Source organism: Aspergillus luchuensis, chromosome 1 (genome assembly GCF_016861625.1).
Source record: "Aspergillus luchuensis IFO 4308 DNA, chromosome 1, nearly complete sequence".
Taxonomy (NCBI): domain Eukaryota; kingdom Fungi; phylum Ascomycota; class Eurotiomycetes; order Eurotiales; family Aspergillaceae; genus Aspergillus; species Aspergillus luchuensis.
The window spans coordinates 5,440,331-5,455,976 of record NC_054849.1 but is presented as its reverse complement, the minus strand read 5'-3'; the positions used below and the strand labels follow the sequence as shown (position 1 = coordinate 5,455,976).

At 52.0% G+C, this 15,646-nt stretch overlaps 7 protein-coding genes across 7 annotated transcripts; 2 read left to right on the top strand and 5 right to left on the bottom strand.

Moving 5' to 3' along the window:
• Positions 1-684: 684 nt before the first annotated feature.
• On the top strand, positions 685-1,478 carry AKAW2_11841A (uncharacterized protein; the record flags this gene model as incomplete). The annotated part of the gene is made up of 2 exons (XM_041684370.1): positions 685-898; positions 1,033-1,478. The coding sequence occupies 2 exons, from the start codon at positions 685-687 to the stop codon at positions 1,476-1,478; spliced, it is 660 nt and encodes a 219-aa protein (XP_041538561.1).
• A 164-nt stretch (positions 1,479-1,642) lies between these two features.
• Positions 1,643-3,401, bottom strand: AKAW2_11840S (putative ceramide glucosyltransferase; the record flags this gene model as incomplete). The annotated part of the gene is made up of 2 exons (XM_041684369.1): positions 1,643-3,167; positions 3,253-3,401. 2 exons carry the CDS (start codon positions 3,399-3,401, stop codon positions 1,643-1,645), a joined length of 1,674 nt encoding a protein of 557 aa, XP_041538560.1.
• Positions 3,402-4,107: 706 nt separating this feature from the next.
• Positions 4,108-5,793, bottom strand: AKAW2_11839S (H3 histone acetyltransferase RTT109; the record flags this gene model as incomplete). Its single annotated transcript, XM_041684367.1, has 1 exon — positions 4,108-5,793. The coding sequence occupies one exon, from the start codon at positions 5,791-5,793 to the stop codon at positions 4,108-4,110; it is 1,686 nt and encodes a 561-aa protein (XP_041538559.1).
• Positions 5,794-6,629: 836 nt separating this feature from the next.
• AKAW2_11838S (uncharacterized protein) lies at positions 6,630-7,944 on the bottom strand (the record flags this gene model as incomplete). Its single annotated transcript, XM_041684366.1, has 6 exons — positions 6,630-7,170; positions 7,231-7,355; positions 7,411-7,472; positions 7,533-7,564; positions 7,633-7,652; positions 7,783-7,944. 6 exons carry the CDS (start codon positions 7,942-7,944, stop codon positions 6,630-6,632), a joined length of 942 nt encoding a protein of 313 aa, XP_041538558.1.
• Positions 7,945-8,600: 656 nt separating this feature from the next.
• On the bottom strand, positions 8,601-11,672 carry AKAW2_11837S (Hid1 family protein; the record flags this gene model as incomplete). The annotated part of the gene is made up of 8 exons (XM_041684365.1): positions 8,601-9,113; positions 9,176-9,690; positions 9,738-9,981; positions 10,033-10,386; positions 10,440-10,682; positions 10,742-10,839; positions 10,889-11,507; positions 11,577-11,672. 8 exons carry the CDS (start codon positions 11,670-11,672, stop codon positions 8,601-8,603), a joined length of 2,682 nt encoding a protein of 893 aa, XP_041538557.1.
• A 497-nt stretch (positions 11,673-12,169) lies between these two features.
• AKAW2_11836S (uncharacterized protein) lies at positions 12,170-13,120 on the bottom strand (the record flags this gene model as incomplete). The annotated part of the gene is made up of 2 exons (XM_041684364.1): positions 12,170-12,833; positions 12,900-13,120. The coding sequence occupies 2 exons, from the start codon at positions 13,118-13,120 to the stop codon at positions 12,170-12,172; spliced, it is 885 nt and encodes a 294-aa protein (XP_041538556.1).
• A 612-nt stretch (positions 13,121-13,732) lies between these two features.
• Positions 13,733-15,589, top strand: AKAW2_11834A (uncharacterized protein; the record flags this gene model as incomplete). Its single annotated transcript, XM_041684363.1, has 4 exons — positions 13,733-14,273; positions 14,330-14,718; positions 14,773-15,441; positions 15,494-15,589. The coding sequence occupies 4 exons, from the start codon at positions 13,733-13,735 to the stop codon at positions 15,587-15,589; spliced, it is 1,695 nt and encodes a 564-aa protein (XP_041538555.1).
• Between the last annotated feature and the right edge of the window lie 57 nt (positions 15,590-15,646).

The window sequence follows — 15,646 nt, the reverse complement described above, 5'->3', positions numbered from 1 at the left end:
AGCGGAATGTATAGTATATTGCATTTTACAACAGCTAACCTAGTAATTGCTTCCACTGTATACTTTGTAGTAGTTTTTGCGATAAGAGATGGATAAAGATGGATAAAGATGGGTGAGATCCACCTGGTCACCTGACCGGGCATCATCAAAGTTCTCCGCAGACATTAGTATTGTCTCGACCACGAAAAGACAGCAGCATAGACGCTTGACGATTCACGCATATCGCTGAAGGTAAGACTGACCTTTCCTTCTTGTTCTCTGCGTTAGCAGTTCGTTTTCTTTTCTTGAGCCTGTTTCAATCTTAATGGAGGGGCAATTCATGTGATGAGGGGCAATACTTTTTTTTGCAGCAGAAGATGGAGAAGAAGAAGAGATCAGCGCTTATACACAAACACGATGGTGTGTTGAAGAATAGCGCTGTGATGTCAATTCTCACGGACAGAACGCTTGTTCCATTCAACGGTTTTTGTACCCTCTATCTATGAAGAAAGAGAATGGCCGCACGATATCAACTAATATCAAGTACCCCTCCATCCATGCATCCACTTCAACACCACAAACTCCAAACTCCCACATGGATCCAAAGCTAACACAAACCAGACACACTAAAACACAAGATACCCCTACCGCAACTCCAAACCCCCCAAACCACATCGACATCAACACCAACAAAACCCATCCAAAATGGTCACCCTAACCCCCGACACAATCGACGACCTAATCTACTCCGCGCGCGCCGGCGAGCTCCAAGACCTGCAAACGGACCTAACCACCCTAGCAACCCAGACCTCCACGACCCCGGCACACATTATCGCCGCAGCAATCGACACGGCTCCTCAAGAAGAAGGTGGAAGTGGGTCGAGTCTGTTGCATTACCCTGCTGCGAATGGGAACCTAGGTACGTCCATCCATCCATCCATCCCCTTCCCTCCTTTTCCCCGGGATATATATAATTGCGTCTGCGACACACACACACACACACACACACACACACACACACACACCCATATACTAATATGTGAATGTGTATAGAAATCCTCACCTACCTCCTCACCACCCTAACCACCCTCCCCAGCCGACCAGAAATCACCAAAGTCCTCAACCACCGGAACTACTCAGGAAACACGCCTTTGCACTGGGCGGCGCTGAACACGCATCTGGAGTGTGTGAAGGCGCTGGTAGAGGCGGGCGCGGATGTCGGGGTGAAGAATGATGCGGGGCTGGATGCGGTGTTTTTGGCGGAGCGGGCGGATTGGAAGACTCAGGAGGATGGAGGGGAGGACGAGGATGAGGAGGTTGAGGTGGAGATTGGTGGCGAGGGTGGAGAGCAGAAACAGGATGCTGGGGAGATGACGAGGGGGAGACAGGTTGTCGAGTGGTTGTTGAGTTCGGAGAAGGCGGCGGAGTCGTTGGAGAAGGCTGCTAGTAAAGATAAGGATGAGAAGGAGGAGGGGGAGAAGATGGATACGACGAATTAATTTCTGTTTACGATATATAGTCATGATGATGATAGGTGGAGGAGGTTCGTTCTTTGGTATAGTATAGACTTGCATCATACATAAAAGTTCATTGCGCTCTTGGTCTTTCGTGGTCTGGTCTTTCTTCTAGTTTACAAATATTGTATACAGTAAGTGGTATGAGGTTAGTCTCGTCGGGCTTTAGATGATGACGAGCTGGATCGTGAAGATGATGTCCCCTTCACTGCGAGAGAATCTCCTCCAATCTCCCGCACTTTCATATCCAAACCCACGCGGAACTGTCGATCCCGCCAGATCACCGTCACGCCGCCATACACTGCCCACAGCCAGATCGGAAACGCCAGCATCTCCCGGCCCAGCCAGGCCGTGAACCACGCCCGGAAGGGCCGCCGCGTTACGCCTCGGGGCGGCCGCGCGAACGACGGCGTGTCTTCGTCCAACTCCACCGTTTTGCCGCTGTGCAGCATGATGTACACGGTCCAGTCAATGAGAATCCATGTCACTATGCTCAGGCAAAAGAAGCCCCAGAATGCAGTCCAGGTGGATAGTGCCTCAGCAATGGCATACCCTTGTTCTCCGAGGTACTGCGCCAGAGCTGTCGTGACACCCCATGCTCCGTAGCATGAGCACAGAATTGACTCAGTGCCTGGCTCGACCAGCGTCGCGAGGACCACGGTGAACTTGCGCACGCGTAGCCATCGCACTCGGCGAGCCACGTACGCCTGCACGCTCATGTTGGCGACGGGCTGGAAAGCCAGATCTCCGAACACCAGGGCGTGTTTGCCCCAGCGCTCTCCTTGCTCTTTCTCCCCGCGGACCTGTTTTCTCCAAAGCAGGTCTCCGATCAGGTGGTCTTCACAGATGTTGTCGGAGAAGTAGTCGATGCCCGCGTTCCGCCGGTGAGGATCTGCCGGAGACGGCGCAGTGAGGTAGTCGAGATGCGAGCGGCGAAACATGTTCGACTTGCCCACGATGCATGGCGCGATCAAGACGGTGTTGATGGCAGTGTACATTTTCGCATGCGAGGACGACAGGAACAGTTCTTCCAAGCGGCCACCACCGGTCGCCAGCATACCAGCCCCGTGGTCCATGACCATGGTGGTCTCGCTGCTGTCGCGACTGTCGTTCCGGTTCGTGTGAGCCTCCAACAGCGCTTCCTGCTCCTCCTTGAGGCCAGCGGTTCCCGTCATGTCCACTGCAACTGGCAAGTGGTGCACGAACTTGTATCTCTTTGTCGAGTCGGCACCAGTCCCGCATAGCTTGTCCACCATGCGTCCACAGACCCCCCTGCCTACCCACGCGTTGCAGTCGATAATCCAGACAATATCCCCTTTGGCTTCACGGTAGGCACGACTCATGTTCCGAATCTTGGGGTTGGGCCCCAAGTCGTAGGCGGGGACGTGGCCCGGCTGGAGTAACGGGTCATCGTCTTCGACGTAAAGTCGTACATCAAACTGCGAAAAGTCCGACACCAGTTTCTGAAGGATAGGATAGGCAGGATCACTGCGGGAGGACACGCAGAAGCAAACGGTCAGCTTATCGCGAGGGTAGTCCTGTCGAAAAGTCGAAGCCAGGCACTCGTAGAGATGGGGCTCGAGACCCTTCACCGGTCGGATCGCGGTGACGTGGGGGGCGTTCGAAGCCGATGCGGATGAAGATTTCCGGGGTTTCCTCAAATAAAAGCGCCATCTGATGGGAATAACAGGTGGAAAGTCAGCAAAGATGCCAAGCCTGATCAAGATGGGTTGGAGAGAAACAAAAAAGGTAGAGTTACAGCTGTAAGTAACCCAGCATGCAGACAGCCACCACGACGGTATACCAAATCAATCCCACCCAACCGGCCGCGACAGCCCACTGCCAACCGCCATGGTTGATGGCTGGTTCAGCATCGGGGGGTTGCGACCGCGACTGAGGCTCTAACATAGGCGGACACAGCGAGAGGCGGAGATCTGGCAGTAGGCAGAACAGGACGATGAGGACATTCTAGGGAAAGACGTAGACAAGCCAGCAGGCAGTGAGACGAAAGACGAAGTGGAGAGAACGAGGGAAATGCGGTCGGGGCCACAAGTCGTATTCGTTGCTTTTTTTCCTCGACTGGGGAGCGACGGCCACGCAAACCGTCAAGCTGCAGCGACAGACAGACGGTAGACAAGCAATGAACCGTCGAGCCGAAGGACACTAGTGTTCCAGTCGGATCCAGCGGATGGTTGGCTCGGGCGCTGCTGGTGGGTTTCACCGGCGAGGTTTTGCGCTGTTCATCTTTAGTTGGTTTAGTTTGAAACCGGCGGATGCTCGGATGCAGCCGCACTGCCTCCTCCGCGGCCTCAGGCACAGTTCTACTATAAAACATTATATTTCACTGCCTGCTTGGATGCCGTGGCTCCACGCTTAATTATCTATTCCATCGAACCTGTCGGAAGAGTGTTCAACCGGTCATATGATCAGTAAATAAGTAAATATGATATAAAATGAAATTCCCAAATATTGTCCTATTATACAAAATGCAAATCCATCCATCGCCAAATGCCTACCCAATTTCGACTCCGCATATGCAATTTACATGAGCTCGTCGGTGACCCCAAAAGAATACAATTAGAAAACTAGCCAAACCGACACGAGTAGGGTCTGTTTACGTCTTCTTCTTCTTCCGGATCAAGTTGGCTTGGAGAACGTTGACAGCCGGCGATGGATCCGACCCAGAAGATGCCGGAGGAGCCGGGGTTGATGCTCCAGCATTACCATCCTCATCAGCAGTTTTGCTGTTCTGCTCAACCTCGGCATCGGGCTTCTTGCGCTTGCGAACAAGTCCGGTGGTCATGAGCGTGTTCACCTCCACAGGTTTCTGGGAAGATTCATCCTTCGTGTTTTGTCCCACCACCAGCTGTCCAACCCAGAGTTGATCTGCGAGGGAGGCTACCTTTTCACCCCATGCCTTTGTGCTAGCAATTGAGGCCTCCACAGTATCAAAATCTTGATCGAGCAGGAAGTTGATCGCCGTTTTGTAGTCTGCTTCACTCAGAACCGCATGTCCTCGCCCAGCTTCAGGCCAATGAAAGGCATCTGCATCCGAGGGCTGCGGGGCCTGGGTTTTAGCTTCAGATGGTATAGCAGCTGGCTGGGGTGCTGAAATAGAAGTAGATCCACCCGTAGGGTCTGATGACAGTTGTTTATCATGGTCTGTTGTCGTAGGATGCTCTGGAGTGGATGCAGCATCACTAGCCGGCTTTGTACTTGTCACACTTTCGCCAGACATCACCTGGGACACATGGTCCGTCAAGCTCTTGGAGTCGCCAAGGACAGACCGAGAACTGGTCATCTGTACCGAGTTCACGAGTCCCGGAGGATTGATAACAAGCCACAAGAACCCAACCAGTCGTCCAGCCGAGCATTCTTGTCGGAACGACATCATCTCCCAGAACTGGTCCAGAGACCTGACGCTTCGCCACTGACCAGCACTTTCTGCGGATACTACACCCTCCGCTTCCTGCTTCGGAAGCTCATCATCCAAGTCCTCCAAGAAGCGTGTTTTGGGGTCATCCGGAAACCGGGGAACCAAGCAACGCGGGGGTGCCTTGGGATTGTCACACAATTGGTGCACAGGATAGCTAGTGAGCCATCTTGGACGGTCCTTGTCGTCCGATTTGGCCAAAGGAGGAAAGAAGCCCCTGGTTTCGAACCGATCACATCCCGGGACGATCAGGAACGCGGTTGCTGAGCTTTTGGCCGACTCCGTCTGATGGTCCTGGGCCCCTTTATCCTGCGAACCGGACTCCGGCTCATACTCGCGCAAGATGGGGTCGACGACGCGACACCACCATTTGATCAGGCCGCGGTCATCTAGGACATGCTTCTGGGGGTTGTCAATGCTGCCGGGGAAGAGATACTGGTTTTGCGCCCGGGCAAATAGCGAGACTAGCAGTCTGACACCCGGTCTCTGATGAGTTTTGACCAAAAAGGAGAGAAAGGTGTGAGAGATGCGCCGCAGAATGGAAACCTTGGGCGCATTGGGCAGGAGATGAAGGTAGCCGGTGGAGTCGGCCTTGGAAACGAAGATGGTAGTCAGGTGCGCCGTGCTGTACACCAGCACCTCCATGCCAAAGACAATCACCTCCGCGCCATCTTTCTCCTCTAAATTGACCGAGGCCGACAGAAAGTGGTTTTCGCAAAAGGTCGGTTCTGGCGTCTCCCCGGGAGGCGCGGCGAAGAGCGCGGTTGAAGGGGAGGGAGTCGAGGAGACATGGCGAATGGTGAGCTGGACGGGGACCGGCAGCCCTTCGGCCAGCAGTTCGCCCAATTCTACATCAACCTGAGACATCGCGGATGGTGGCTTCCGCGGATGAAGGCCAGTGGATTTGTCCAGCGAGCGCCTGTGGCGTTCTCCAAGTGCTTTTTTCTTTCTTTCTTTCCTTCTTGTTCCTTTTTTCCCCCCCCTCAGACGCGTTCCATTTCACGGGCGATCACGTGCCGGTAGTCTGACGGCCTTTCTTTGCAATCCCCGCGTCTGCAATGTGCTGCTTACACTTGTTTAAATTGATCAATTGGATAGCTTTATAATATGATAAGAAGTACTAGATGTTGTTACCCTCTAAAAGTCAGTGAAAAAGTCAGTCGTTGTTCGATCAAGTGTATTCACTACTGCGCTGCTCCCGGATTAACATACTGCCTCTACCAAGGATCCGCACAAGAACCACTATATCTATAGAGACTTGGAAGCACCCCATTATCTACCACTGATAAAATACGAGGGGAATGAGATACATTCGGTATATACTTCACACCATCCACTGCATTAAAGTGTCGGGTAACGATTGTCACCATAGGAAGCAATGGCCTCAAGTCACACTCTGCAGAACGACACAATACCCCAATCTGTGCCCTACTCTCGTCATGCAAGTCAAAGTCAAGATCCCCAACTATGAACAAAGTAGTACTATGGTAGTAATCTCATTCATGTAAAAAGCATTAACCGTCGCTTGAACAGGAAGCTTGCTATTCCCTAGCAATAGGAATGATAGTCACGGTCGTAGCCCTTATCTGTACCTTCTTCTCTGTTAATAGTAGTATCTGCCCAATATTTGATAACATCATCTTCAGTCTAAGCCTACAACCCAACCCTAACTACACAGTAACTATACCAAGCAACAAATCCACTCAAAAATACTCCACCACAGCATCCAAATCATCCGCATTCAACAACCCAACCCCCTCCTCCAACAGCGTCCTCCAGACAAAATTTCTAGTCCGGATCGGATAATACGGCGTGCCCCAATACCTAGCACCAATGCCCCTCTCCTCCGCAGTCTGAATCTGCTCCCTCAGCGCCTTGATCTGTTTATCGCTGAGCTTCTCACCCTTGACGGGTCCCACGGCAGCTGCGAAATTCGTCGATGCTATGGGCGAAATGAGATCCGTGATATCGGCGTACTCAGGTTCAGCTAGTGCCTCGAGTGGCGCATCGTAGAAGTAGTCCCGGTCTGCGACGGGCCCGACCATGTCGAGCGGGGTGTTGCCGGTGCCAATGACGGTGACGGGGCCAGTGGTGATAGTGCTGTTGTCCTTAAGAGTGGTGAGGTAGCCCTGGTCGCGGAGAGGTTGGAGAGCGGAGATCACGGCATTGAGGGTCTCCGGGCCGGAGGTTTTGAGGTCGATGAAGAAGTAGAGTGTTTGGGAAGTGGAGGTGTCGAAGACGCCGCTGTTGGTGCTGTTAATTGCCTGCTTCTGGATGGAGTGAAAGGTGTTATAGGTGACTTACTTGTTGGTTGGGGTTGTTACGAATGGGCTACTGGGATTCTGGAGTTTAAGCACATCCAGGATTGGGTTAATGTAGAGGGATTCAAGGGTCCGGTCTTTCGTCAGGGAGGATTCGTCGTGGCCAACCTGTATTGCTCTGTTAAAGTCGGTTCATGAGCAGGGGATATACGTGTAGACTGACATAGAGGGTGTCGTTATATAGCCATACGTCGGCTTCTGTAGAAATGCATCCTTTGGATAGGCCTTTAGTAGAAGTAATCGGTTAGCTATGCTCATTGGCTATGCTAACAGTGCCGTGCCTACCAGTGTAGAAAGGTATATCTCTCCAATAGTCACTGTCATAGAGATTAGCCAAGGGTCACGATATGGGACTTGTAAAACTACTATTAGGCAATGAACTTACTTATGCGAGTGAACTGGGATCTGATAATGGGGCAGTAAGCTTCAACTCAAATTATATGAAAGAACAAATCATATGAAAGAAATATCATGATTGAAGTAGGAACAGCATCATTTTTCAAGCTGATACCCCACCATCCAAGGGAGTACTCACAGGCATTATACCCCTAGTAAAATCCGTGGGATAGCCATAATCATTGCTGCCATGCGTGTTCTTCAATACGCTTTGGAGCTCCGTGGATCCTCCGGCGGCCAGTCTCGGATCGCCGAGCAGGAACGCGGACGCCGCGACAGCAAGCGATCGGGTGTGTACCATGGTCTAGAGAGGGTTGTAGAGTACCAAGTCAATGAGTACAAGTAAAAAGGATAGTCGTTATTCAAGATGACAATGAACAAATAATAAGAATAATTCCTAAGATGTCGGAGTCGGTCTCTTTCGTTGTTGCTGAGGATGAGAGACAAATAAAGGGAGGTCAGCCAATCGCGGCCTCACGTGGCGGCCAGTGACTCCCATGGGATGTAGGTGGAAAACACGAGCAACCACCGAGATCTTAACGGCGCAAATTGATAGCTTCTATTTTAAGACAGAGGGTTGAATGTACGTATTCGATCCACCTGGATCTCAAGATAATAGTTGTCTGGTTGGCAGGTGTAAAAGGTGGTGGTAGGGAGCGGTGGCAGTGGACCAGGTCATGCCTGACTACAGTTGAAATGTCTCAAAATAGCATTCAATTCGACATGAACAAGTTACTTGATACTACAACAACATACATACAAAGCGAAAGGACAAATGAACTTCCACCTCACGCTGGCTTTCTAAAGTAAAATGAACCGCACACAAACCAGCCCATCTGCGAGACGCCGGGAAGGTATCATTCAAACATAAGAATCATTAGAAGAAAAGCTAACATAAGTAATGACACGAACCATAGCCCAGCAAACCAAAGCTGCCAGAAGTCCGGCATAGCAGCCTCACACCTCCCGAATCGACGGCGGCCGAGAGCTAGTTTGAGACTCCTGTGTGCTGCTCCGCCGGAAGCTCAGGTTCCCGATGCGTTGAACCAAGTTGCTTCCTACGGCATCCACAGCTCCCTTGGGCGCAAGTAACGTGGGCCCTTGCGCTGCCGCCTCCTGGACCTTGAACAGCTTGATATTGGTTCCATTCCAAACTCCAACCGTGCCCGGCGTAGCGCCCGAGGCGGTGCCAACCACCATTTCGCTCGAGAAGATGAATCCCCAGAGCAGAGATTCGTACCAGCCCATTGAAAGGGCGGACCACTCAAACGAGTGGACGCGGACCGGCGATGGCTCCGAAACAATCGTATGGATTGCGGGATCTTCCAAGAAGGACGGGAGGTTGCTAATCAAGGTTCGAGCTTCAGGGCTTGAAGCGGATCGGAATGCAGCCTCAGGGACGTGAGGAGCAATGGCGGAGACTATCGTGAGAATGGTATGAAGTGGCAGTTCGGCCAACCAGGATTCGAGCTACAAAAAGAATTCACTGTTAGTGGTGTAATACGGGAATTGAGGTAACGAGAGGCACTTACCCATGCTGTAGTCGGCGTGAAACCACTGGAAGATGTCGGAAACGCCGCCGAAAGACTAATCTGGCTAGTCATGCTGTTCTGTCGCGAGAAGGACGGCTGTCCAGCAGGCATCTTGCCTCGTGCCTTCTCAGACATGCCGCGCAGCTGAAGGGGAACGCTTTCTTCAATGACAGAGGAAATCGATGGTCGACGAGAAGTCTGTACTGATGGCGAATCCTGCGCCGGTGTGTCGCGTCCCTCTCCTTCATCATCCGAATCCTCGTCTCCGCCAATGGCAAAAGGACTATTCTCTTCTGGTATGCGGCCCAATGGAGACCGCGTGTCTGAAGGCACCGGAGGTTCTTCCTCAGTGGGAGAAAGAACGGGACTGCACACAAATTCATGCGAACCGCTTGAAGACTTTCTTCGCTCATTCTGGCGTTCTATCTCTTGTTGCCCGCTCTCCAGAGTGAATTCTCGCACTGCCTCAAAACGCTTTCTATACTTTAGAATAGCATATACCAGGAAAGGATTTTCTAAGCGAGTTAGCATGTTGTCTCAGAGGTTGCAACAAATGACCTACTGGTAAATTGATGTTCGAGGATTGAGTTGATAGACTCGAGGACCGAGGAAAGAAGGGAGTGATTCGTCTCGTTAGCCAGAAGGAAGCTGGGCGCTGACATGGATGAGAAGAGCTGCAGCAACTTCGAGCACGAGCTTGGAGAAAGATGTTCGACATGCGGGGCAATGTTGTTGATGATAGCAAGAAGCGCAGGGTATACTGTGTTCAGCTTTCCTTTGCTGGCAGTGATCAAAGTGTGAATGGACTACACCACTGTCAGTTCATGCCACTAGTTTTCGAACCGTGAGCGACAAACCATGATCAAAAAATCAGCATAGGATCCCCGGAAGCCAGGAATACGGATGCTCTGAGGGAGAGTCTCTTGAGCCTCGAACTTTGTGTTTAAGCTCTGGCCAAAATTGGGTTCCACGCTCATTGTCTGCATGATGAAGATGCACATTCTAACCACGCCCTGCTTAGAAGGGTCGGATTTATACTCGATAGCATAAAATATACAGAGAATGACAAAGTCGTGCGAGCGGTTCGAGTCGATGATGAAGGACCGGAATCGCTTGTTGCATTGCAACGCCTCCCAGAATAAGACGAGCATCTCAGGAGCCCATTTGACCGATCTTTGGCTACCCGGAAGATAAGAGTTGGTCGCTTGCATCTGTTCACTAGCGAGTTAGCAGAGAAACTGGGTAGAGATAGGGGCAAACTGACCGGCTGATTCAAGATTCGGGTCATGCCATCAGTGAGGAATTGGAAGTCTTGCGGCCGATGTAATCTGCCAAAGTAGTGCCGATAATAGTTTTTCGGCGGCGCTCCGCGACCATCTTCTGGTACTGGATATAGAAGGAGCACGAGGAGAAACTGCAGACAATAGATGACCAATATCTGCTTGGGGTCTTTCCAGACAACATGATCATAGGGCACCCTCCATGAAGCAGGATTGTACTTGATAGCCTGTCGTAGCTTCGTTAGCACCACCCACACCCTTACAACCGCGTGTTATCAGAACGTACAGTGTTTAGTAGTGAGCAAAGTAGAGTTAAAACCACCTGCTTGTCCGAGCAAGTCGTCATGTACGTGATAGCCTTGACGCCTTGCACAGGAAGTAGACCTTCGATAGTCAGCAAGTAGCTCCCAGCAAAGCGAAGACGATAACTCACTAGACGGCATGTACATCGCTTTCCCCGTCAAGGTAAGCAATAACCGTAGGATCTCGCAGCGGTTGTTCTCCAGCTCTTTTGTAGATCCCATTGACGTATTGCAACCCACACCACTCTGCCAGATTGAGTACGACACTTTGGTCTTCGCGGTGGGCAGCGGTGGGATCGTGAAGTTGGTGTAGAAAAGAAGCTCCAGCAGATTGTCGATCAACTCCTCAGCTAAAGGTTTCGCATCTTCAAAACCCGTCGATCGCGGGGCTGTCTGGTCTGGGTCCTCCGCCTGCGCTTCATCGAAAAGTACTTCCGCAGCCACCTGCGCCTCTCTGGTCCTCTTCTTGCGACGAGCCCAGAAAAATTTCTCCTCCCATTCCTCTAGGTGTTCAGCCTCGTAGACAAAGGGAAGGAGGCGGGTGAGGATGCGGATACAATTGAGCGCATCGCGGTCGGGGGCGAGTTCGGGGTCAGGAAAAGATGGATGATTTTTTAATACGGTGAGACGTGAGGTGACTGAGAGCAAGAGAGTTTCAAAGTTGGATAAGGCATGATCGCGAGTTCGTCGTATATCGGCAGGTGTGAACAGGCTGAAGACGTCCTCTGAGGACTCTGGGAGCTCCCAGAACTACACGAATCGGTCAGTAAGCCACTTCGGCGTCACAGAAAAGCTGGAGCAAGGAAAAGGAAGGCAAACCCTGGCCCAATAGGGATCATCCGCAGGAATGTCCTTCTCCTCTGAAAGACGGAAGATGCCCTGCTTGAAGACGAGCTTGGACTCCGAAGCTCCCATGGTGAAGTCTCCAGCGAAGATCACGGAATTATTGACCTCATGCAGTAAAGCAGCACTAGGATCTCAGGAAGAATGTCCGGTACGAGGGTGATCCTCGAGGGTGATTTGCTTGGGACGTAAGCCCAATAGTTTGAGGCCGCGTGTGAATGAATGAACTTGTGGCATGTTGGCGGTCTTGGGGTCAATGCCTTGGAAGCGGGAACTAGGCCCGCGGAGACCCGGAGGATCGACTGGGGAACGAACCTCAGCTGAATCTAACACACCGTCTCCTATTTGAAAGTACGCCGCGATCGAGTGGCAGTCTCTCGGAGATTATTCGAGATTATTCTTAGGAAACGGACCCTTTCTAAAAGTACATCATGCAACATGCAACATCATAACAAAATACGGCCTAAAAAGGTATTTCCGAAGCACCCCGCTAGAAAACACACGAGTTTACATAAATCGTCTCTTATTCTTCCCTGAGACCAAAAACAAGACCAATAATCTGGTCCAAATCAAAGGCTACCATTGCTTGCTGACAGGCGCCGGCTCCGCTCATACAGCCACTTGTTGCTCAAACCCAGGCTCACACGCTTGCCACCCACCGGTGAAGGAGTCGCGGGCGCAATGCTGGACATACCGGAAAATGTCGACATGGTCGATTCTCTGAATGTGGATGTAGAGTCTTTGAACGTAGACTCCTTAAAAGAAGATTCTTTGAAAGGCGAAAAGGATGAGCTGCGCCCGAGCGGAGACGAAGATCCAAAGCTCGGCCTCCGCCCGCTTTCCTTGCTACCATTTGTGACCACTTTGTGCAATAACGGGCTCGGAGAGGGCGAGAAAGAAGGTCCTGACGATAGCCTGTGCCCGGAAGCGCCAGCGCTTGCTGACAAGGGGGAACCGGATCTGCTAGCTGGACTGGCGTTCCGAGACGCAGAAAGTCGGTACCTAGGCGGAGTAACGTACGTCGTGCCCGGAGTAAACGACTGTGTGGCAGAGGGATCCAGTCCCAAAAGCGAGCGTTGTGTAGGGGTCAATGGAATATCGGAGAAGTTGTCCTTCGGGCGGAAAAGCGGGTACAATGCAACCAGGATGTTCAGAGCAAAGATGACTCGTAGGACTAGCAATGAAAGATCGGGGTATGTAGAGACCGAGCCAATTTTCTGAAGCCAAAGCAAACTGTTGCGACGCTGGTTAGAAGGCCCCTGGAACCGCACACCGGATGCGCCTGCTAGCAGCACTCACTATGACTTGATGGTGTCTCCAAACACCCATGTCGCAAACAAAGCGGCTGTGTTCCACACAAGCCTATTTATATTGCGATCTCCGAATGTACCAGCATTCTGTCGACGGACGACCTCGTTCAGATGAGGATGACGCCACTTCCCAGGCGTCTGAGAGCCATCAGGCGTCGCTGCAGGTGCAGATGCAGCTTTCGGGGTAGAAGGAGGGGCAGGGGACGCCATTGATTTATATTTAAGATGGGGATAGTGTACGCTTGGATGAAGATGACACTACACCGTGTCAGTATGGCATCTTGTTGCAGAGATGGGCAAAGGAGGAGCATGATCACTTACCTGAAATAGGAAAATTGCCGTTGGACTTACCTGTAGTTGAATCAATTGCAAATTGGAAATACGCGTGTCCTACCACATCGGTGACTATGGGATCTCTGGTTGACGGATTACAATGAGGGTCCCGACAGGATCATGGTCACAGGGGAGGGGCAGGCAGGAGTCGGGACAGAGTGAATGTGAACGGGGCAGCGACTGATTGTTTTGATGATAAGTGCGCCGGTAAGGGTCACTGGCAACCACAAGCGCCTTTGGCGCGAAGTTTTCAGCCAACCCAAATCCGGAGCTTTCAGCGGCACTAGTCAGCTTAGGCGCCGCGGCTCCCCACATCTGGCATCATAGCCATTCTTCCATAAGCCATTAGCCTCAGCCCCGGCTCAGCCCCCTCACGTCACTCACTCTTCCCTCATTCACACTCGATCCATTAAAGAAGAAGCATTTCTTTCTTTCAATTCGTGCATGGATGCTTAACACTACACACTAGATACACTCGCTCTCTCCATAATGGACTCCAATCCGTCCATCGTGGCCAAGCTCGATGCCTTTGCGGCAGAGCTCCTGGCTGACTGGAACATCTACACTACTTTGATCGCGGGCGGCATTGTCGCCTTCCTCGTCTTCTCCTTCGTCACTTCAAAAGATTCCGATATTCACCCTTTTCTACTCGCTCGCCAGTCGACCGCTTTTCCCGTACGACAGCCCGGTGAAACTGCTCAATACCGCAGTCTCGAGACTCCGCACGGTTTCCCCCTCCGATCCGGACTCAACGTCAAGGACCCCGGCGCTCCGAGATGGACAAGCGGTCGCAAGGGTGATCTGCGCGACATCTGGAAGGCCGCCGTGCGGGGTGCAGTGGGAGAGGACGGCAAGGGCTCTGGTAAACAAGGAAAAATCTATACTGTGCTCGGCAGGAAAGCAATCGAGCATTCCTTGGAGCAAGTTACCCAAGAAATCAATGTCATTGGAAGTCGTTTGCAGTCCTCCAAGGTGAACACGGTCGCCGTCTGTCTGACAGACTCGGTTGAGCTTCTGGCTTCTATCTTCGGTTCGAAAATCCTTCATCTGTCCACTGGCTCTATCCGTTGCTGACGAGGTCTCTAGCGGGCGCTTTCTACGGTCTCAAGACTATCATCATCCCCCACAACTTGGACGCCGACTCTCTTTCAAGTCTTCTGAAGGAGTCTGGAGCGGAGGCTCTTATCGCGGAGGCCGGCGCTCTTGACCTATCTCTCGTCGCCAAGGGTAATGATCAGCTCTCGCAGGTGATCTGGGTTGCAAAGCTCGGAAGCAGACACATGGACTGGAACGATGTCCCCGAAGATGTCAAGGGTACTCTGGAGGTTCGTGTCTGGCACGAGCTGGTTGAAGAAAAGAAGGACCTTACCGGTCTTGATGTTCCCAGCTGGGACCCCAGTACTCCGGCGCCTTCCCTCACCACTGTTTGGCCTTCCAAGTCGTCCGCAGGCGAGTTCATCGAATATCAATCAGAGGTAGGCAATCTTGTGTCAACACATCCGGCTCGATCGAGCGTTAACATGGAATAGAACCTGATTGCGGGTATTGCTGGAATTATGTTTTCCCTCCCTCGTCCTCAGCGGCTCAACCCCAACGATCTGGTTCTCTCGATTGATTCCCTCTCACGGTCATACCCTCTGTGCCAAGTCATGGCTGCACTGTACTCGAATGCGTCCGTTGCCCTCAATTCTGTTGCTGGAGAGAGCGTTGACTTTGCTCTCGCCACTGTTGGATTGTCCCCAACAGTCATTATTGCTTCGTCGCGCACCATGTCTGAATACCACAGCAAGTTCATGAAGCCGCATTCCGGGTTTGTTTCTCTCTTTTCTCGCTGGATTCAGGTGCGAAGCCTGGACTCCGGCTACATGCCCTCGCACGGTTTGCTGAACCAGGTGGCCAACGTCGGGCCTACCGCCGAACTCTCGCTTGATAAGCTGCGTCTGCTGTGCATTTCGCACCGTGTTAATGCCGGCCGTGAGGCTCAGCTGGACTATGAGCAACTCGCAGACTTGCGTATCCTCACCGGAGCACGCGTGGTGTACGCTTTGACCGGTCCCGGGGTTGCTGGTGCTGTTTTCCAGACCAATATTTTCGACTATCGCCGCTTCCAAGGCTCGAGCCACTTTGGTGCGCCTCTGAGCAGTGTTGAAGTTGTGTTGACCGGTGGCTCGGGCGATGAGGCAAAACAAGAGGGCCAGGTAAGCCAGCCAACAGTCATGCACCTTTTTCATCCACTTACCATTTCCTTAGATCACCGTATCCGGTCCTTCTGTCATCTCTCGCAAGACCACCTTGGAAGGACGTGCTCGCATTCGCGATGATAACACCTTTGAACTCCTTCCCTAGTCCGCTTGACAAGCAAGTCATGAGCGTTTGAGCATATATTCCGGGTTCTTTTCTTTT